Source organism: Pipistrellus kuhlii, unplaced genomic scaffold, assembly GCF_014108245.1.
Source record: "Pipistrellus kuhlii isolate mPipKuh1 unplaced genomic scaffold, mPipKuh1.p scaffold_m20_p_2, whole genome shotgun sequence".
Lineage (NCBI taxonomy): Eukaryota > Metazoa > Chordata > Mammalia > Chiroptera > Vespertilionidae > Pipistrellus > Pipistrellus kuhlii.
Window position 1 is genome coordinate 28,068,361 of NW_023425515.1, and position 22,666 is coordinate 28,091,026.

The 22,666-nt window shown below is 34.5% G+C and overlaps 1 protein-coding gene across 14 annotated transcripts in view; it reads left to right on the forward strand.

Annotated features, from left to right (window-relative positions):
• The window catches only part of ECT2 (epithelial cell transforming 2), a 56,709-nt gene extending 34,369 nt beyond the window's left edge, over positions 1–22,340 (forward strand). For 9 of the 14 annotated variants that reach the window (XM_045583679.1, XM_045583684.1, XM_036446178.2 and 6 more), the window contains 8 exons: positions 1,303–1,381; positions 1,541–1,660; positions 5,543–5,681; positions 7,004–7,158; positions 14,404–14,511; positions 15,652–15,798; positions 19,296–19,561; positions 21,006–22,340. In XM_045583679.1, the coding sequence (XP_045439635.1) occupies positions 1,303–1,381; positions 1,541–1,660; positions 5,543–5,681; positions 7,004–7,158; positions 14,404–14,511; positions 15,652–15,798; positions 19,296–19,538 (991 nt within the window). In that variant the 3' untranslated portion in view covers positions 19,539–19,561; positions 21,006–22,340. The remainder of the gene's footprint in view (positions 1–1,302; positions 1,382–1,540; positions 1,661–5,542; positions 5,682–7,003; positions 7,159–14,403; positions 14,512–15,651; positions 15,799–19,295; positions 19,562–21,005) is intronic. The other 5 variants (XM_045583686.1, XM_036446182.2, XM_036446183.2 and 2 more) reach the window with 1 other exon arrangement.
• Positions 22,341–22,666: the final 326 nt, after the last annotated feature.

Genomic DNA, 22,666 nt, shown 5'->3' on the forward strand with positions numbered 1-22,666 from the left:
CCAATTAATCCTTGCCATTTAAGCAAAACACACAAAACCCTAAAATTGGATTCTAACACCATTCATTACATATACTTATCTTATAAACATTAATTTGTTATAGATCTGTTTTAATAGTTTTCAGTACATTTTTCTTAGCAAATTATACACATTTAATAAAAAGGTTTTTTTTAAAAAAAATTTTAAATATATATATATTTTAAATATATATATATATTTCCATTAAACCATCACCACGAAATATATATATATTTCCATTAAACCATCACCACGATCAAGTTAAGGAACATTTCTGCTAAGTTTATTCATAGCCTTTGATAGTAATCCCTTTTCCTCCCTCTCCGGCCCATTCTGAGGCAACAACTATTCTTATTTTTATTAGTATAATTTGCATTTTCTAGGATTTTATCTAAATAAATTGCCTATATTTTAGTCAGGCTTTTTTTTATTCAGCATAATTATTTTTAGATTAGTCCTTATTGTTGCTTATATCAATAGTTCATTTTCTTTTATTGTTTTCTGTTGTATGAGTATACTACATTTATTAGTTCATCTGTTGGTGGATATTTTTATTGTTTTCAGTGTCTGTCTATAACAAAGCAGCTATGAACATCTGTGAATACATTTTTATATGGACATATACTTTCATTTCTTCTAGATAAAAAATACCTAGAAGTAGGAATGGCTAGGTCATATAAGTTTTAAAAAATTTCACCCAACTGTTTCCAAAGTGATTGTATTACTTTGCATTCCCACCAACAGTGTATGTTGAACACTGTGGCTTTAAGTTTTTACCAATGCTCAGTATGAGTAGTCATTTTAATTTGTGAAATTCTAATAGATGTATAGTGAAATATCTTATTTTAGGTTTAACTTGCATATTGCTTAATGTCAAATGATGGTTAGCATTTTTTCATGTGCTTATTTGCCATTCATATTATCTTCTTTGTGATATGTATATTCAAATTTTTTGTCTACTCTTTTTAAAACTTAAAGTTTCTTATTTTGAGTTTTTTAAAAACTATGTTTTTATTGATTTCAGAGAGGAAGGGGGGGATAGAACATCAGTGATGAGAGAGATTCATTGATCAGCTGCCTCCTGCACTCCCCACATGGGGTTCTAGCCTGCAACCTTGGGCATGTACCCTGACTGAGAATCAAAGCATGACCTCCTCTTTCATAAGTTGATGCACAACCACTGAGCCCTGCTGGGTGGGTTATTGTTTTTGTTTTTTTAACCAGGGACCAACTAAGTTCCACTAAGCTTTTAAAATTTTAAAAATAACCTTATTAATTTTTCAGGCATATTAATGAGGATAAGAGAAAAACTGAAGCGCAAAAGCAAATTTTTGATGTTGTTTATGAAGTAGATGGGTGCCCAGTAAGTATTCATCTTTGATAATTATAAATTTATTTTCTCTTTCTTGTTATTTAGATTCTATAATTTTTATTATAGAATCTTGGCACCACTTTCTTTTAAATTACAACTTAAAAAAGTCTTTGATCCCAAATGATCTATTTATATTCTCAATCTACACAGGCTAATCTTTTATCTTCTCACCGAAGCTTAATCCAACGAGTTGAAACAATTTCTCTAGGCGAGCACCCCTGTGACAGAGGAGAACAAGTAACCCTCTTTCTCTTCAATGACTGCCTGGAGGTAAAGTTGTACTTAATATAATATAATACTGATTTATATGACTTCCTGGAATGTTTAAAACCAAGCTTTGATTAAAGTATTATAAGTAAGTTTAACTAAAATTAAATTATCACACTTTTTAAATAAGACTGGTTGTTGATTTAATACTTTTTCTTAATGAAATGCTTTTAGAAGACCTAATATTAAGAAGTATGATAAATTTTCATGACTTCAAATTTAAGTCAGAATAAAAATTTAGTTTATTTCCATACAAATAAATGCCTAAGTCAAAGAATTTTAGGAACATCTTATTTCTTCTCTTTTTCTTTTTTTAAAATATATTTTATTGATTTTTTTACAAAGAGGAAGAGAGAGAGTTAGAAACATCGATGAGAGAGAAACATCGATCAGCTGCCTCTTGCATACCCCCCACTGGGGATATGCCTGCAACCAAGGTATATGCAACCGGAATCGAACCTGGGACCTTTTAGTCCGTCCACAGGCCGATGCTCTATCCATTGAGCCAAACCGGTTTTGGCGGAACATCTTATTTCTATGTATATTTATAAGAGATGTATGAGATACTAGCTATGAGTTTACTTTGAAATTTAAGTAAAGAAATCAGTATTTTGTTGAAAAGAGATAAATTGATTGTGTAATATCATGAATTATGGTTTCCTGTTCTCCTTAAGTCATCAGGGTTAAATGAGTGGTCATTATATCACATGATGTGCATTGATTCTAAAATCCTCATCTAAGTTAAATTTTTTTCTCCCATATTATTCTTATAGACAAACTGAATTATATTTGTGTGCTTTTTTCTTTTTTTTTTTTTAACATATTTTTATTGATTTCAGAGAGAAAGGGAGAGGGAGAATCATTGATTGGCTGCCTCCTGCATGTCCCCTACTGGGGGTTGAGCCCACAACCCTAGCATGTGCCCTTGACTGGAATCGAACCCAGGATCCTTCAGTTTGTAGGCTGATACTCTAGCCACTGAGCCAAACCAGCTAGGGGTGCTTTTTCAACTCTTTTCTTTCATTCTATTAATAGTGTACTTTCAAACATTAAAATAGCCTAATGTGGGATATAAAGGAGTGTATTTTCCTTTGTCTCAGGAGATAAAGCTACTCATTTTGATATAACAGATATTAATTCACCAGAAGACATTTCTGTTATTTGGTATCTACCTGTTGCTTTCATTAAAGTGATTTGATGGGTTTCCTTAAAAAAAAAAAAAAAAAAAAAAAAAAAAGTATGTATGTATCTCTTCCTTTTTTCCTTTTTTTACATGTCTTCTAGTGTTGTGCTCTTGTATCATGTATATTGTTATAAAACACAGAAAACTGTTAGAGAATAAATCATGCCCAGTCACCAAAAGTTCACTTGTGCTAAATGCAGAGTTTTGTTGTGAGATTAGTGAAAAATAATATTTTCATTTGTTCAAGAATGTTACAAAACACAAAATAACGACACTGAAAATACTATACACAACTGACCATAACCAGAACTGAGAAAGTTATAATAAAAAATCATGAGGCAGATAAATCATATTTTACCGCATTATCATGGAATTTTACTGTCTGTTCTTAGTTGCTCAGTTCTTTGTTAGGTCCTAGTAAAGTCCTTTTTTTTTTTTTTTTTTTTTAAAGGATTTTCCCTATTGAAATCCCTTGGCCAATGGCTCCATTCATCTAATTGGTTAGGTTATCTTTACTTCCCAACTAACCCATTCTGGATTTTATTCCCTAAATCCTGAGAGAGTTGTATTATAGTTAACTTTAATATTTTGATCTTACATCCCCTTCAAATTCCTTGAAGTATTCTATAATTGGCTCATTGACTCACCTTCCACTTTAATTCTTGCCATTTGTCATTCCCTGTAGTTTCCAGTCGGTTATGTAATACCCTAGCCTCTCATTTCATTCACCAGTGACTTTTTATTCTACTCTCTCTTAGCTTTCCTCTCTCAGAATCATAGTGATTGAAACAGTACTATTTCTAACATTAAATTTGGAGTTATAAGATTTATAATTCTAAACTCTCATTCTTTAGCTTGTTTGAAAAAAACACCAAACAGTCCTGACCAGATAGCTCTGTGGTTAAATTGTCTCAATGTGCCCAGGTTGTGGTTTGACACCATTCTTCTTCCCCCCTCTATCACGCCCCCTCCCCAATCAGGGCACATAAAAGAATCAACTAATGAATGCATAAATAAGTGGAACAACAAAATAATGTTTCCTTCTCTCTCTTCCTCCCTCCCTCCCCTCTCTGGCTTCTTCCCTGCTCCCTCTAAAATTAATAAACCGAAAAACCAAATTCACAAACAGATAACCAAACCTCCTAGCAAATATGGAATGAAGAATAAGATAAAAGTTAGAAACAATTAAAATGGATAAAATCTATATTGACTTCTCTTAAATATGGCAGTTGATGTTTTACTGAAACTAAATTAATTTAGTATTTAAGAATACACTTTTTGTATTTTATTTGTTTTGAGATTTTTACCTTTGTGTACTAGCATATATGTCATTAATATTAATACTTGCGCCCTAGGTAGTTTTGTTCAGTGGGTAGAGCGTGGACCCTCGGACTGAAGGGTCTAGGTTCAATTCCTGTCAAGGGTACATACCTTGGTTGCAGGCTTGATCTCCTCGGGGTTGGAGCATAAGTAGAAGGCAACCAATTGACGGTATCAATGTTTCTCTCTCTCTCTTCTCCTTCCTTCCACTTTATCTAAAAATCAATGGAAAAATATCCCCCAGTGATGATCAACAACAACAAAAAGTATTAACACTTGTCATTGCTTTTCCTTTTTAAAAAAAACCTTAAAATTATATTTATTCTGATTAATTTAATGTATAATTTAATTTAATGTATATTTAAATATTAGTGAAAATATTTGTTTTTGCTTATTTTCACTACATTAAGGTAAATTAACTTAATATTTTATGTAGGTCTGAGTCATACTTTGCTTTAGTATGAATATGTACTGACGGCCTTTTCGTCTTTTCTAATTAACTAACACTTAAGTAGATATGCTTTTTAGCCGTACTTTGTCATATTCATGATGGTGACCAGTTAACCTCAATTCATTGAGTAACCTAATCTAAGACATTTTGTGTGGATGTCTTCCAGTTGATGATTATTACCTCAAAAGAGATGTTCTTTTAAAAAAAGCTAAATAACATACCAGGCTTTCATGGAAATGAAAACAATAAATTTAAAGTCCTTATAAAATTCACAGAACTCAAGTACCTCATGAATTACAGGGTCCTCCTTTCTGATTTTGCCCCTGGTTTTTCCAATGTTATTTTATTTACCTCTTTCTTTTGCAGGAATCCCCAGTTTAGGTAAAATTATGTCTTAAGTAGCACCTTGAATTTATAATTTGTACCATTTGTTTAATTTATTGTTCAGTTACCTTTTTAACTGTCCCCTTTCTTGATGGTATGAAAATATGAGAGGCAGAACTATTTCTGTGTTATTTATTCCCAGGATCTGAGATAATTATGAATTCTGCTCTTAAACTGATATCAGTTATCTTTTATACCTAATATAGAGGTCCCAGAGTAACTATTTTCCTTCCTAACTCAAGAAAATTCCTCAGTTCTTTGATCCTATTAGTTCTTACAATGCTTCTAAGTTTTTTCATACCTCTAGGATTTTTTGTGTAAATCTAAAATTTCCTGACCTTTGAACTCTTAGATAAACATGAGCATATCTGTTATATAAGTACATGTATGAATTTTTTACATAGCTTCTTATCCCATCGTAATTCTGGAATGACTAATAGTTGGATGAGCTGCATATATATTTATGTGATTAGTGCATTTTATTTTTAAGTATTTTGTCTTTGTTTTTATTCATATTACTTATAATGACTTGTTTTCCTATAATCAGATAGCAAGGAAACGCCACAAAGTTATTGGCACTTTTAGGAGTCCTCATGGCCAGACCCGACCCCCAGCTTCTCTTAAGCATATTCATCTAATGCCTCTATCTCAAATTAAGAAAGTGCTGGACATAAGAGAGACAGAAGGTATGCTTATTGGATAAACTTTTGTTAAATAAAAATAGTTCATACTCATTGTGGATTTGTTTAACTCCCTTATTTATTTATTTTAAACGAAAGTGCAATGTACCCTAATCTAGCCTGTTCCCACACGAAAATATTTTATTTCTTCAGAATCCAAAAGAAATCATCTGTACTCTGTATCCTTGTTGCCATTGGCAGCATTCTTAAGGATACAGTTAGGAAATGACCAGGAATGATGTGCATGAGTAAATACATCCTAAGTAACTGTGGTAGTCTTAGGATGGAGTTACATGTGTATTAAGGGAAGCCTTCTCCCTCAACGTTTTTTTTTTTTTAATATATTTTATTGATTTTGTACGGAGAGGAAGGGAGAGAGATAGAGAGTTAGAAACATCGATGAGAGAGTGTCATCGATCAGCTGCCTCTTGCACACCCCCTACTGTGGATATGCCTGCAACCAAGGTACATGCCTTTGACCGGAATCGAACCCGGGACCCTTCAGTCCCCAAGCCGACGCTGTATCCATTGAGCCAAACCGGTTTCGGCCTTCCTCAACTTTGATAGTGTAAGGGAGGTATCTCTGAAGGCCTGAAATTGCCAAAAGTTTATACTTACTTAAAATAGTATCATTTAACTGGCACCAGTGATATATCTTTATGGTCATATTTTGAGTGTTAGGCATGGTTTTTACAATGTAAGCTGGTTCCATTAATGATCCCATCCTCTCATGTGAAAGGCTTTGAGTTAATAAAAACAATTAAAGAAAATTTAAATAGTAATTTATATTGCTATCTTTATTGTCAAATTTGAATTATGGGTTATGTATTACATTTATTTTAAATATTTCCATATTTTTGGATTCTAATAATGGAAGACTTCATTGTTTAAACTAGATTCTAAAAAACATTTTGTAACAATTTTAATATTTGAAAATTTTATTTCTTTAAACTTGATTTAAATAGGTTGAGTTTTTAAATTATTCTTACAATGCCATTTCATTTTAAAATTCAAATTCTAGGCTACTAAGTAATTATACATTCTAATTGTTTAAAACTCCATCATATAAAATATTAAATATGGAAAATACTGTTTATGTAGTGTCAAATTATTATTGTTGGTTCTTTATATGGTACTGTTACAGTTCTTTCTTATGTTTCACTGTAAAACAGTGATAATTTTTGTCCAATTAAAAATAGAGGGAGTGGGAAGGGTGGAGAAAAGATCATTCATTTCATTGGAATGTTGTTGATCTGAGGTAACTAAACTTGCATAAATCTATCATTTTCCAAGAATAACACATATTGTTTTTAATTCTGGAACCCTAGATTGCCATAATGCTTTTGCTTTGCTCGTGAGGCCACCAACAGAGCAGGCAAATGTACTGCTCAGTTTCCAGATGACTTCAGAGGAACTTCCAAAAGAAAACTGGCTCAAGATGCTATGTCGACATGTTGCCAACACCATTTGTAAAGCGGATGCTGTAAGTTCTTAATCCCAATATGCTAATTGACCCTCACACTGTTGGAAAGATGGCGGTGCCCACAGCCAATAAGGAGGGAACATGCTAATTGACTGCCCTGCCTTCAAAGATGGTGGTGCCCACAGCACCCAAGCTCCTCAGCCCCCTAGCTCCCCAAGGCCAGCCCGAGGTGCAGGCAAGTTTTGGATGGTGGCTTCCTAGTTGCCCAGAGCTGCCCGAGGCGCAGGTAACCGGGCGGCTGAGACTTGCACTGTTGGCAGTGGCAACAGCAGAAGTGTCATGGGGCGTTGCCTTCCCCTGATTGCTAGGTCACCTTCTGCCCCTGAAGGCTCCCAGGCTGGGATGTGGAATCCCCCCTCCAGTGCATCAATTTTCATGTACCAGGCCTCTAGTCTATTATGAAGAGTTAAAGCTCCATGGCAGTACATTCAAGCTAAAGCTGTAGATTTCTAATAACTTGTTAATTGCTAATTGTGATTATAAGAGAGTTTTAGTTTTGTGTGTATTAAGGAAAGCTGGCTTAATAAATTGTTTTGGAAAAGATATTTTAAAAGTATAGATACATAAACATCAGTTTTATATGGAAAGGCCCTTTTAACCTTATAGCTTCTCTGGCTCTGATTGGGTGAGACTTTTGGGACTTGTACCCTGTGATTTTCATGGAAGCTCTCAGGCCTGGCTCTTATAAAATAGAGGGTATTCTGTTCTGCTGTTCCCTTATCTAACTGCTAGCAATAATGAGATAAAGCAAGTTGTGTTTCCTATCAGGCATGTAGCCAATCCAGTTTTCTCAGTACAACCTCTTAAATCAAATGTGAATTGTGAATAAATACATATAGAATATGTGATTATTTTCACCCTATATAGACTAATGTAAAGATACATGAGAAATTCAAATTATTAAAGTTAAACAACTATCAGAATTCAGGTAGCCTATAGTAGCTCTTGGATAAAATGTAGGTCTTATAAAAGGTAATTTACTTTCTTCATGATTAATGGTGAGACATGCAATAGATATAGACCATCATTTTTGCACAAATAACATGTTAATTTAAAAAATTCATTTGTTAATAGAATTATTTTTCATATTGGAGATTAAAAAAATCTAATGGTTTCAGCAAAACTACCATCTGACTTCAGGTGATGTATGAGCCTTAAGAGTATGGACAACACAATTAAAGGTTACAAGTTGGAAAGAGACCAAAGATACATACCTAAGTATTCTAAGAAAATTTTTTTTTTAACAAATTAAAACTTTAATCTTTAAATTTGAAATAACAGAAAATGAGACATCACATCCATAATGAGAAAAACTATGGAAAGTTACAAGAATAAGGATACCTGGAATCTAATGTTAGCTTTATGCTCTTGGCCTTAGTTTTCACATGTAAAATAATGATAATAGATTAAATGTTATTTCAGCCTAAAAATTTTAATTCTTAATTCATTTACAAATGGGTATGACAAATGAAATTAGTCTAGAATAAAATAATTATACTTATTCTACTCTTAATTATTTAAGCTCCAATTATTTAGGGCACCAATGAATATATATTAGAAGGACAGAAACTGCTGTTTCAAAGAATCAGATTTTTTTTGTCTTTTGCATCTTTTGTATATATATTTAAAAATACCTTCTCTTCAACATGGCATATGTTCTCAAATTATAAAACACATACAAATGATATGAAGATAATGTATTGATAGATGACCCTTTTCAGTACAGAAGTACTGTAACTGATATTGCTTGGACATTCCTGTGACAGAAAAATGTTTATTTTATCATAGTTAAGTCTTCTTATGAAAGATATTGAGGTATAATTATTATTGTTTATAAAGTAGATAATACATGCCTAGAAAGCCCTATCTAAATGTTTAGAACAGTAAATAAACTATTTTTTGCTTTTGAACATTTCTATAGGCCAAAAATATGTTGCAAATAAAGGATGTTTGTTTCACAAAATGGTTTATAGAAGTAATGCAATGTTAATGCATAAAACAATGTTGGCTAGAAAAATGATGGAGACAGTTTTTATTACAGAGTTTACAAAATCACTCATTATATGGAAGAATTTTTTTTCTTAGGTCTAGGTATTCATATAAAATACGTATCCTTGCTTTATAGTGCTTGCCTATTTTTAGAAATTACTCCTTCATTTATCAAGATGTCAGAGTAGATGGGTTAAGCAGTCCTTTTTAAATTTATAACTATAAAACTGAAGCATTAACAGTTAATGGAAAAATTTTCTTGAAATCTATTGAATTACCAGCTGCAAGATAGCTAATAATCCTAGAATCTATCTATCCTATATAATAAATATGCAAATCCACTGAATGGCAGAGTGATCGGTCGCTATGACGCACACTGACCACCAGGGGGAAGATGCTCAATGCACCAGGAGTTGCCCCCTGGTGGTCAGTGCACTCTTACAGGGGAGCTCCACTCAGCCAGAAGCTGGACGCACAGCTGGCAAATGGTGGGAGCCTCTCCTGCCTCCGAGGCAGTGTTAAGGATGTCCAACTGCTCCCTTAGGGAGTGGGTCTAAGTTAGCAGTTGGACATCCCCTGAGGGCTCCTGGACTGCAAGAGGGTGCAGGCCCGGCTAAGGAATCCTCCCACCCCCAAAGTGCACGTAATTTTGTGCACCAGGCCTCTAGTATATATAAAAGGCTAAAATGTAATATGTCCCCTTCGGGAGATTGACTGGGAAACCAGTAGTTTGCTCACTATGATGTGTGCTGATCACCAAGGGGCGGCACAGAACAAAGGAAGGCCCCGGTTGGCAGCTGGAAGGCCCTGATTGGCCTTGATTGCCGGCAGACCTAGGAACCCTACCTATGCACAAATTTCGTGCATTGGGCCTTTAGTATATATAAAAGCCTAAGCGACCGAATGACCAGTCGACCAGTCACTTTGACGCACACTGACCATGGGGGACAGACACTCAACTCACAGGATCTGCTCCCTCCTGTCTGCATCAGGCCTGTGGGGATCAGGCTGAAACCGGCTATCTGACATCTCCCCAGGTGTCCCAGATGCTAGAGGCCACAGGCCAGGCCAAGGGACCACACCAGTGCACAAATCCGTGTATCAGGCCTCTAATATGCAAATCGATTGAACAGCAGAATGAACAGTCGCTGTGACATGCAGTACCAGGGGTCAGATGACCAGCAGCTACAATAGGGAGTCAGGACCAGCCATTGGGCATTGCCAGGCTGCCAGCCAAAGCAGGCGCCAGCAGAGGCCCCTCCTGATCACCCTCCCTGTCGGTTGCCCCACAGATTGCCCTGATTGTCAGCTAGGCCTAGAGGAGCAGTGTCTTAGATTTAAAAATTAAAACATGTCAAGGCTACTCTAACACTGAAAAAACAAGATGATACAGCAATAACATGCTTGGACTCTGGCTTGCACATTTTGTGGTCAGCCCTGATTCTGACACAACTGTGTGACAAAGCCAATTAACTTTTATTGCTTCAATTTTTCCACCCATAAAATGGGGAAAATGGTACTACTCCCTTAGAAAGGTCATGTTATGTACTACTTTATATCAGGGCAAAAAAAATGTGGCTACCCATACAACAGCAAGATGCCTTTCACCTGTATGAAATGTATGGTCACTGGTGCATGCAGCATCCCAGATTGTGAGAGGAATGTCCAGCTACATGTTTCGGCCCAACATCCCCTGAAGGGTACCGGATTGCAAGAGGATGCAGACTGGGCTGAAGGGATACCCATCTCCCATGCATGAATTTCGTGCACCAGGCCTCTAGTTTGTATATAAACAACTAATGAAACAAATTTCATAAAGTAAAATTAGCCACAAGATGGCAGCAAACATTTAACTATGTACTGATTTATACTGTCTTAAAGAGAATGTTTTTCAAGTTGTCACATTTTGTTACTAAGAAATATGTCTATAAATTCACATATTGACTTCAGTTGAGATATTTCTTACATTTAAAATACTGCAGAGAGTAAATTTTTAAAAAGTCCCGAGTCAGTGTGTTACCATTTGAGAACATTTGCCATGCTGAAGAGAAAGTACTTTTAAATATTTGGGTGTGTGTGTGTGTACAAAAGATGTAAGCAATAAAAATATCTGATTCTTTGAATCAATAGTTTCTGTTCTATTTATTATGTATCCATTGGGGCCCTAAATAATTGGAGCTCAAATAATTAAGAGTAAAATGAGTATAACTATTTTATTCTAGACTTATTTCATTTGTCATGCCCATTTGTAAATGCCTTAAGAATTCAAATTTTCAGGGAAACTTATATAATACTTTAAACAATGAAGAATTTAAATTTAAAAAGAGAATTAAAAATTTCAGGCTGAAAGAACATGCAATCTAATACCATTATTTTACAAGTGAAAACTAAGGGTAAGAGCATAAAGTTAACATTAGATTCTGGGTATTCTTATTCTGGATTAAAACTCTCCATAGTTTTTCTTCTCATGTCCCATAACATATTCTATTATTCCAAATTTAAAGGTTAAAGTTTTAATTTGTTGAAAATTCTTTTCTCAGAATACTTAGGTATTTCTTTTTAGTCTCTCGCCAACATGTAACCTTTAATTTCGTTGTCCACACTGTACTCTTAGGCTTATGTATCACCTGAGGTTGGGTGGTGGCTTTGCTGAAGCCATTATAGATCTCTAACCTCTAATGTCAAAAGTATATTTCTAGGGTAGTAACGAGTTTAAGCAGTGATACATTCCCCTCCCCCAATTTGAATAGCTTAGAAGTAACTTGATAATTAATTGTCTTATGCTACCATTCAGTACTTTTATCATTATTTATTAATGACAGTATTCATTCAATATTAATAATATTCAATATTATGAAACTAGAATTTCTAAATACATGAGGAATAGATTGAAGATATAACATATTCAAGAAGAGTTTTTGCTTCTGAGCCAATAATATTTATGCTGGAGTTAATATAATTTCTATTTAAAATTATTATTATTCTGCTGGTTATTAGCCATTCATAGTAAGTTGTTAACATAAATGCCTGTTATTGGTATCATTTTAATTTGACCAAATCAGACTCTAAGCTATAAACATGATTACAAAGTTTGAGGAAATCCCTGTGGCACAGACTAAGGAAGGGGACACAATGATACTAGATACTATCATAAGTAAGTTTAGCTGTTTTTGTTGTTTTTCTATATGGGTAAATATTTGATGTATGTATGTAAATTTTGTAACCCATCATTTTTATTAAATTAATTCTCTTAATATTTCCAAATGCTTTTTGACAATTTGATTGGATTTTTTTAGCTATCAGTTATAAAACAATGTCTCTTGTTGACCAATTCAGAGTAATGATTGGTACATTACCGTATAGTTTAAAAATGAGACATAATGGAAGAAAATGGTTCTGTATCAAAACTTTTTCTGAATTTGTGTCTATGTCTAGGACCATGTAAACTTACTATGAGATAGATTTTCATTATATTATTCATTGGATGAAATCAAATTGAAATGAAATTAAACTTAAAAATTGAATGAAATGAAAACAAAATTAAGTTCATAAAACTAAAGTTTATGATGCCATATGTACAGCATTTTAGGAAATGTGGTCCCATCTCCTGTGTGTAGGAAATCTTAATAATGCAAAAGCTGGAAGGAGTATGTGAGTGGGGATGTTGAGAGGCTCAGAGTTAGCCAGACCTTAAATCATAGTCCTGAGTGCTTTGTTTTTCATGGATTGGCAAGAGATGTTAACTATTCAGAGTTATTTTTCACATGATTGTCTACATAATTGGCAAGAACCAATTGAAAACTACTAGCACTTATAAAGAATTAAGTAGCCAAATAAATATAAATGCATACATATCAATAGTTTTCATCTTTGCCAGCAGTAACCAACTAGAAAGTAGGAAATAAAGAAGATCCTTGCCCCCTTTCCAGTAAGATTTGGTATACATTTAGAAAATTTTAGTATAGCCGGGACCGGTTTAGCTCAATGGATAGAGCGTCGGCTTGGGGACTGAAGGGACCCGGGTTCGATTCCGGTCAAGGGCATTAAAACCTTGTTGCGGCATAACCCGGTGGGGGTTGCAAAGGCAAATCGATGCTCTTCCATCGATGTTTCTAACCTTATTCTCTTCCTCTTGTACAACATAATATATTAAAAAAAAAAAAAAAGAAAATTTTAGTATAAATCTAGGAATAGCCTTATAAGGAACAAATAAAACCTATTTTAAAGAAAACTATGATTCCGTTTTGTACATAAAGTATTTATGGGTAGGAACTACTTAAGAATATACCAAAATAAAATAACTTTATTATTTATAATTTTTATTTAAAATTCTCCCCCAAACATTTTATGATGTGATTAAAAAAAATCAGGAAAAAAAATTGTTTTTAAAAGATACTGATAATTGTAAATTACCTGAGTATGATTAGATTTAGCAACTGAGTCATTTAGCAAGTAGATCAAGTTGAAAAGAGAGGGTCTTTTTTTCTGATAGAGAAAGCAGGGTGGATTTGGCTTTTCTAATTAAATTAATTTTTGTGATACTGATTTTATAGCAAACATTATTCTTAAACATAAATTATGCTAAATTTCTAACTTACTAGTTTTAGGATTGCTAGTAAGATTTTATATATATACTAGAGGCTTGGTGCACAAAATTCATGCACTTGTGGATGGGGAGGGCCTCCTCAGCCTGGCCTATACCCTCTCTCGGTTCAGGAACCCTCAAGGGGTATCTGATTGATGGCTTAGGTTCATGAGGAGTGGGCATAAGCAGTCAGTCAGACATATTTAATGCTGCTGCAGAAGCAGGAGAGGCCACCACTGCTACACTTGCCAACTGTGAGCCTGGTTTCTGGCTGAGCAGCACTCCCCTTGTGGAAGCACATTGACCACCAGGGGGCAGCCCCTGCATTGAACGTCTGACCCCTTATAGGCAGTGTGCATCATAGTGACCAGTCATTTTGCCGTTCGGTCAATTTGCATATTCATCTTTATTACATAGGATTTCCAGTTGGTTTGGTCTCCATTGTCCTTGCAATGGATTTTTTTATTTACTGAGTATTTGTTTTTCACTATCCTTCAATTAATACGTTTTAGAATAGAAATGATGTCAAGTATGTCATAAACCTTGAGTAGCTTCTTTTATATATACTCCCATATGAAGATAAGAACTTAAAGGTTTGATATTTTAAAAAACAGTTGTATATTTCTAAAATTTTATTTAAAAAATAATAAAAATGTTTATTTTTTGAACAGGAAAATCTTATTTACACTGCTGATCCAGAAACCTTTGAAGTAAATACAAAAGATATGGATAGTACATTGAGTAGAGCATCTAGAGCAATAAAAAAGACTTCAAAAAGGGTGAGTCCCCTGGCATTATTATTTAACACACCTCCAAAAAGTATTTTTTAGACTACATTAAAATATTGCCAGAAACAGCAGTGTAAAGGTAGTCTATAAAACAAAGTTAGTTTGAGGGCTTAGCAAATGGCCCACAGAGATAATAGTTTTAGTTTAGTGAATTCTTTGGCACAGTAATTATAACAACCTGTTACCTTCATATTCTTTTTATAGTGATACTTCTATGAACTCTACTTCAGTAGAAATGTATTGATGGTGTTGTAGATGTGGGTTTGTGTGCATTCATCTTGAATATCTCCTCAGATATTGTTCAGCAAGGGGCACACGACAGAGACCCTGACCACACAGTATAACGCTGGATATAACTTTCCTACTTACCTTGTCAGAGATAACTTCCCTGTTTACCTTACTGAGGACTACATAAGAATATTGAGCCTTTTTAAAATAGAAAAGAAGATATATTAATAGTCTAGGTGAAATTTGCAGCCATAGTCTATTGCTAGATTTACAGGTTTTTGCTTTTGAAGGGAAGCTTTGTACTTTTTTTAGTCATCTTTATATCTCCCACGGTTAGCATGTTTGATATATGGTAAATAAATATGTTAAATGGGGAGTCAGATTAACTCCTTCACTTCTTCAAAAAGGAAATTGAGGTTCAAGTGGCTTTGGGTTAAAGATCTCACAACTAAATTTTAGTGGAATCGGACACCAAAAAGCCACGTTTCTTGTCTCCCATGCCAAGTTTATCCTTGTACTTTTTTTCTCCCATTTGACTGTCCTGTTCTAAGAATGAGAGTATACAGCAGGTCTTTAAATAATGTTCAGCATTGTTTCATTATAATGTTGATGAGAATGCTATAGGAAATTAACTCTTGTTTATATCAATTAGCCTCTGATAAAATTGGTTTTATTATATGTCATTTCACTTGAAGTTGTAGAACATATTGAGGACCACAGTGTTAAGTGAGGACTATTACTGTACTACATTTTCTCAGTGTTTTGTCCGAAGAGATTCTAAATCTATGATAATACTATTTGTACAAAAACTTTTGATGTGTATTTAGCTTTGTTTATGTATAATTGTTCTGATTAGTTATATTAAACTTCTCTAGGCTTAATTGTAACTTCTTAAAATTCTAGGTTACAAGAGCATTCTCTTTCTCCAAAACTCCCAGAAGAGTTCTACGAAGGGCTCTTATGACATCCCAAAGTTCAGTGGAGGGAAGAAGTCCTCTTAGCAATGACAAGCACGTAATGAGTCGTATGTCTAGCACATCATCATTAGCAGTAAGTGACTTTGATTTGATGGACTAATGACTTATTCCCACTTATGGAAGTTGGTATGGTATTTGCCAATTTTAAAGATGGAAATCTGATCTCCTTTTTTTTTTTTTTAATACTTCTTAACTTCTAACATATTTCGTTAGGTAAAGATAACTGAGAAAACATCACTTTAATGAACTAGAGATAGAGACATACTTAATAAGTAGTTTATAGAGACAAACTTAATATGTAGTTTATTTAATAAATTTTATTCATATTGAGACATGTTCTAAAGTCTCTAAAGCACATGTGTCAAACACAAGGCCCGCGGGCCAAATCCGTCCCGCCAGGCCTTGCAATGTGGCCCGCACCGCGCTGTCATCACTGCACTCTGCTGCGTTTCCATCACAATGACAGTTTATGACTGTTCAGTAAACCATTCGGCCCGCGATTTAGGCTGGATTTTAGATTTTGGCCCCTTCTCTGATTGAGTTCGACACCCCTACTCTAAAGAAAAAAGCGTGTTTCAATCTGGCCTCTCACTTTACTAACATAAATAGCAATGGTTCTGTTTATACACATGGGTCTCAGCAGTGTTATAACATAGACTGAGTTTTATTCTTTTTACTGTTTCTGTGATGAGAAGAATATAATTTCTGAAACTGTAGACTTCAAAGGATGATATGTGTTCTGAGTTCATATGTATATTTTTAAATGTGTTCTGAAAAATACAAATTCCCAATGGTGTCTGAAGTATCCTATATAATAAAGAGGTACTATGCAAATTGACCATTACACCCCCATAAGATGGCTGCCTAAAACCATGTTGGCAGGTGGTTAGTGAAGGATGACCATATGACTGAACAAGCAGGCTGCATGGGGGCGATCAGGCCAGCAGAGGGGACCATGAGGGGCAACCAGGCTGGAGGGGGGAGGCAGTTATGGGTGACCAAGCCAGGAGGGGAGGTGTAGTTGGGGGCAACCAGACCAGCTGGGGGGAAGGGGGAAGTAAGGGGTGATCAGGCCGGTGGGAGAGGGAGCAGTTAAGGGCAACCAGGCCAGCATGTAGAGGCATTGAGGGCATTCAGGCTGGCAGGGGGCAGTTAGGGTGATCAGGCAGACAGGCTGGTGAGCAATTAGGAGCCAGCAGTCCAGGATTGTTAGAGAGATGTCCCAGGGATTGGTCCTAAACCAGTAGTCAGACATGCTCTGAGAGGTCCCGGATTGGAGAGGGTGCAGGCTGGGCTGAGGGGACTACCCCTCCTGTGCAGAAATTTCGTGCACTGGGCCTCTAGTTAGACAATAAATATTAAGGACATTTCTAACATTTATTGTTGTCATTAGATATATGAGTGATGTATGATTATAAAATTATTAACCTACTAAAGTTAATAAAAGCAAGTGACTGTTACTCAATTATGTGTCCTTTAGCAAGTTTCTTGTTCTCTTGTCTCCACTTTTTTGCAGATGAGGGAAAAGAGATTAATAACAGTACTTTATGGCATTATTGTAAGGACTAAGTACACACACACATTTTCTTATATGATGTGATTATATGAGAGGCATTTTGAGTAGTAGCTAAGAGCATGAACTCTAGAACTCATGATCATATCCCAACTCTGCTATTTACTAGCTCTATGGCTTTTGATACATTTTTAAAGCTCTCTGTTTCAATTTCACTATCTGTAAAATGAATCTAAAGTAGCAGTTGTATGGATTAAATAAGTTAATTTACGCAAAGTGCTTTGATCAGTCCTTGGCACACAGTGTGAGCTCTAGTATTTTTTTATTTTTATTTTGCTTCCTTCATCCCATCCTCTTTCACCCTACCCATGGCTGCTAGAGAGAACCCATGTTGTTCCCAGCCCTCATTTATCTCCCCCCATCCTTAGACTCTCAGACCTCTCCAAGGCAGGCATACTCTGTTCCTCCACCCTTTCCTTTAATGCATGTCTCTCCTTGCCACACACACCCCCTATTTCAGCCACATTGGCTTTCTTGCTTTCCTTAAAAAACTCTAAGCTAATCCACCTAGAGGCTTTAAATGGGCTGTTTCTTGCGCCATTAATACCTTTCTTGAACTCTGGACTTGGATCTTGTGAACCAAAAGGGGTGCTGTAACAAATAATAAATCCCTAATTGGGCAATTTATGGTGAGTAGTCACCCCCAAGGCTACTCTAGTGTTTTATAAATGGTTACCGTTTATTATATAAAATTTATACAGTCTTTGGAATCTAATGTACAAAATAAACTGATGAACAAAATCACCCCAGAGGCATGAAAGCATGGCACAGACAGGGATCTCAGAGAGAAGGGCATTGGGAGTGGTGAGCAGAGAATGACTAAAGAACTTATATACATATGCTAGAGGCCAGTTGCACGAATTTGTGCACGGGGGGTGGGGGAAGTCAGGCCGGCTGCCCTGATGGAGGCCCATAGGGCCAGGCTGGTGGGGGGAGGGGTCGTGGGTGATTGGCTGATCAGCCCTGCCTCTGATTGGGGTGTTGGGGCTGATCGGGGATGGGGCCAGCTGTGGGGAAGGACCACAGTGGTTGGCAGCTGGCCCTGCCCTTGATTAGGGTGTTGGGGACTGGTCCGGGCCCAAATCAGGCTTGCTGGCTGCCGCAGTGCAGTGTGCATCATAGCCACCAATCGTTCTAGGGGTTCCACTGTTCCGGTTGCTGGGCTTTTATATCATATATATACGTAGATATGCATAGTCCATGGACACAGACATCAAAGTGTATAGGCTTGTGTTGGGGCAGGAAGCAGGTAGGGTGGGCAATGGTGAATAATGTAGCACATCTATAATACCCTCAAGTAAAAATTTTTAAAAAAGCTATTTAAGACTTTAGTTAATACATCAAAGAGTTACTGCTGACTCTGAGCATGTCTATATGGATTTTTTTTTTAAATCCTCTAATCCTGAGGATATGTTTTTATTGACTTTAGAGATAGAGAAAACACCAATGTGAAAGAAAACACATCATTGTTTTGCTTTCTGTAGCTGCCCCGTGCCCCAACTGGGGATCAAACTCAAAACCTAGGTTATATGCCCTGACTGAGTATTGAACCCACAACTTTTTGGTGTGCAGAAGGGTGCTCTAAACAACCAAGCCATCCAGCTAGGGCAGAGCATGTTTATAAAGGTATTTGATCAAGGTTAAATTTCCAATACTTAGCTGATAATGTAAACATGCATAGAAATTTAATAAAAATATTAAATGAAATGAAAAATATATTAAAAATGGCAAAAAATAGCATTTACTTATTGAAATAGATTATAAGCTTTCTGAAGGCCAAAGAACTGTCCCTTGTTTATTTCCTATAGTAACTGTTACAAACATTGCTTTTCAAATGAAAGTAACTGGATTTTATAGAAACTTTTTTAGTAAGTTAAGTTATATTATTTGTGGTTTTGTCACTTTTATATAGACAATATAAATATAAATAAGAAGTACCTAAAATATCTTTCAGACATTCATGTCTTTTTCTCCATTGCTTATTTCTGTTCTAACAGATTATCCATTCAGTTTCCACAAGCAGTACAATTGGATTTTCTAAGCATATTTATGCTCAGTGCTCATACTCTACTGGTGGGCGCTCTCAAAACTCCTGGTTCCCATCTGTACGTCATTCTGCCTCACGAGTTAGTTTCTCAGAGACACTGAAAGAAAATATTGATTTTTCAAATTTCAAAAAAAGTTCTATCCAAGTCATCTTTGGTATTTGTGAAGAATTAAGAGATAATACCAACCAGTAATGGAAACAAGCCTCAAGTTTAATGTGAGCTTATTAGCTGTTTGAAAATTGTATTTGGGGAAAAAGGAAGTATTCTTATTCCACTGAATTACTTATTAGGTGGGTGGGGACTTTTGAATTCACAATTTTATAATTGCTTAATGCAGATTGGCACATAAAAATATTTTTTTAAGGTAATTATGCTCAAGCTCAGAAAAAAAAGTACTATTAGAAATTTTCTTATTTATGAAAGTGAACATTTTAAAGAATAATAACAATTGCCATGTAAAGTGGATTCATGTTCCAAATCTGATTCTTAATCTTACATTTATGGCATTTTATAAAATTTATGCTTTTAGTGTAGCAAATCAAAATTTTTTTACTTTCTACTCAAATTGCTTTGTTATCACTTGAAGAGTAATACTTGATCAACACAACTCTTTAAACACTTCATTTTGCTATCTTGTAGGTGAGAACATAGTTGGCTAGTTAGACATAGCCTTTCATATATGCTAAAATAAAACACTAATTTTCTTTGTAATTCATTTTGATTTATACTCACTGTTTGTTTGTTGTTGTTTTTTTTTTGTTTTTTGTTTTTGGTATTATGAATACCTATTTGTTATTGTTAAAAGCTCTTACAAGAAATTTAGCTTTGACCTCTGAAACAAATTTAGACAGCTTAGTAACTGAATAATCTCTATTAACAAAAGTGCTGTTGTTTTGCTCAATTTATTTTATTTTTAAAATATATTTTTATTGATTTCAGAGAGGAAGGGAGAGGGAGAAAGAGATAGAAACAATGATAAGAAAGAACCATCAATTGGCTACTTCCTGCATGCCCCTTACCAGGGATTGAACCCATAATCCAGGCATGTGCCCTTGACCAGAATCAAACCCAGGACCCTTCAGTCAGTAGGTCTACGCTCTGTCCACTGAGCCAAACCAGCTAGGGTTCAATTTTTATATGGAGCAAAATCACAAACATACATATATAAATATAGGTTGTATACATAATCCAAAACCTCTTTAGGAGTATATGACTTTCAATTTTAGAAAATTTTATTTGTCATAAAATAATTTCTCTTAATTTTGCTTTATGATTAAATTAAGAAGAAACCACTAGGGTTTGTCTTTTTACCTCAAAACTTGTTTACTAATTTGTAATTTTTTTAATAACCTGAAACACTGATTCATTAATATCTCATAGAAGTTAGGTACCACTACTAGCAGTAAGCCAGTATCTATTCCAGTGAGTTGATATGTAGCTAACTGGTGAATCCATTTGTTTTGTTTTAAAAATGCTGAAGTTTCCTTCCCTTCAGTTTTAAATTCTTTTGCTTATTTACAGAGTTTAGAATTTTTAGATGTCTTTAAATTGTTATGGTATTTTGTGAAATGTAAAAATGATATACATGATGCATAACTGTATGTTACAAATTTTAAAAAGAAAAAATGTAAGTATAAAATATTTGTCTTATCTTTGCAGGGTATCCCATCGCCTTCCCTTGTCACCCTTCCTTCCTTCTTTGAAAGAAGAAGTCATACTTTAAGTAGATCTACAACTCATTTGATATGAAGCTTAAAAAATCTTAATTTATAGAAACTTAACACCTCATATACAAATAAGGAACTGACTTATATGGTACTTGTCATAAGCACTTGGTGAAATCCAGAAAGAAGATAGATAACACTAAACTATGCCAGTTGATTTTCTTCTTGAAAGAGTAAGGTTAACTTCTTACATTTTCCAAGTTAATTTATTAAAAGATTATATTGATTTTGACGTAATTTTTCTCTTTGCTTGAATCCTTCATTTGAAGACCAATATCTTAAGTTATTCATGATACCAGTAGTGCTGCAACCTGACACATACAGTAAATAAATTTATTGGTGGATGCCAAATATTCCTGTGGATTTCTTTGTATAGTGCCCATGAATGAATTTTGGAAATACATATTTGTGTATCTCAATTTGTGCAGAAATTAGGTGATATCACAGTACTTAATTATAGTAAAAACTTGCATAGATAACTGATTAAATAGTGGGGTCTTGTTTCACATGTGCTGTTTGAAGAAGTTAACGGCTCCATTTGCAGTTTAATTTATTCTCAAGTGTCTTTAAGATCTAGCATGCGGATTTAAAAATATTTGCCCTTATTAAAAAGAATAATAGTTAAAGGAGATTGTTTCAAAAATACTTTTGCAAATTGAGATAAGAGCAGAAAGATTAAAAAAATAATGTATATTTTGCACTAACATGATATTGGTGTATACTTGTAGTTGCTTCAGAGCCTATATTTATGGTAATTTTTAGCCACTATCAAATCTTGATTTAATTTGATAGTGTGTGGGGTTTTATTTTGAAGGGTGACCATGGGGAAATTGTAGTAAAAATTGTTTATACTCTTTATGAAATAACTCTAAAACTGGCATTAGTTTTATTAATCTGCTGTCAAATATTACATGGATATGTGTATGGTCAACTTTTTATTGTCATCCCATATAAAATGTAAAATTGAAATACATTTATTTGCTGTTGTAAAATATTTTTCAAACCTTGATATTATTTTTCACAATAGTTTTTTTTTATAGTCAGCAATACAAAATAATCAAGTACTTACAAATAAATTAATTTTTATTTCCTGTTTAGGGATTACTACAAACATTTAATAGTCATTTAACAGTTCTTGGTTATCTTCTTAATAGTTTAACTGACTATATAGATATTTTTCTATACCATGTATGTACCACTTTATTGCTATATTTTAAAAGCAGTTGTATTAGTAAGAACTTTGTAAATAAATACTTAAGACCTGAGTGTACTTTGTGTTTTAATTTTTAATCTGGTCTCTACTTTGCAGAATGGGAATAGTGGATTCTATGATAGTTACATAAAATTATGTTTATGCGCACATATGCATTTTTCTGGTAGAAATTACACTGCTTTTATCATTTTATTGGGAATAGAAATGTGAGTTACTCCAAAAAATGTAGTATTTCAAGTGAGAGGAAATGGCATAAAGTATGACATTAGAAACATATTGGATGTACACAAATAAGTTATGAGGTTAAAATCTGATACAAAAATCAGTATACAAATATTATCAACTAGAGGCCCGGTGCATGTATTTGTGCACCAGTGGGTTTC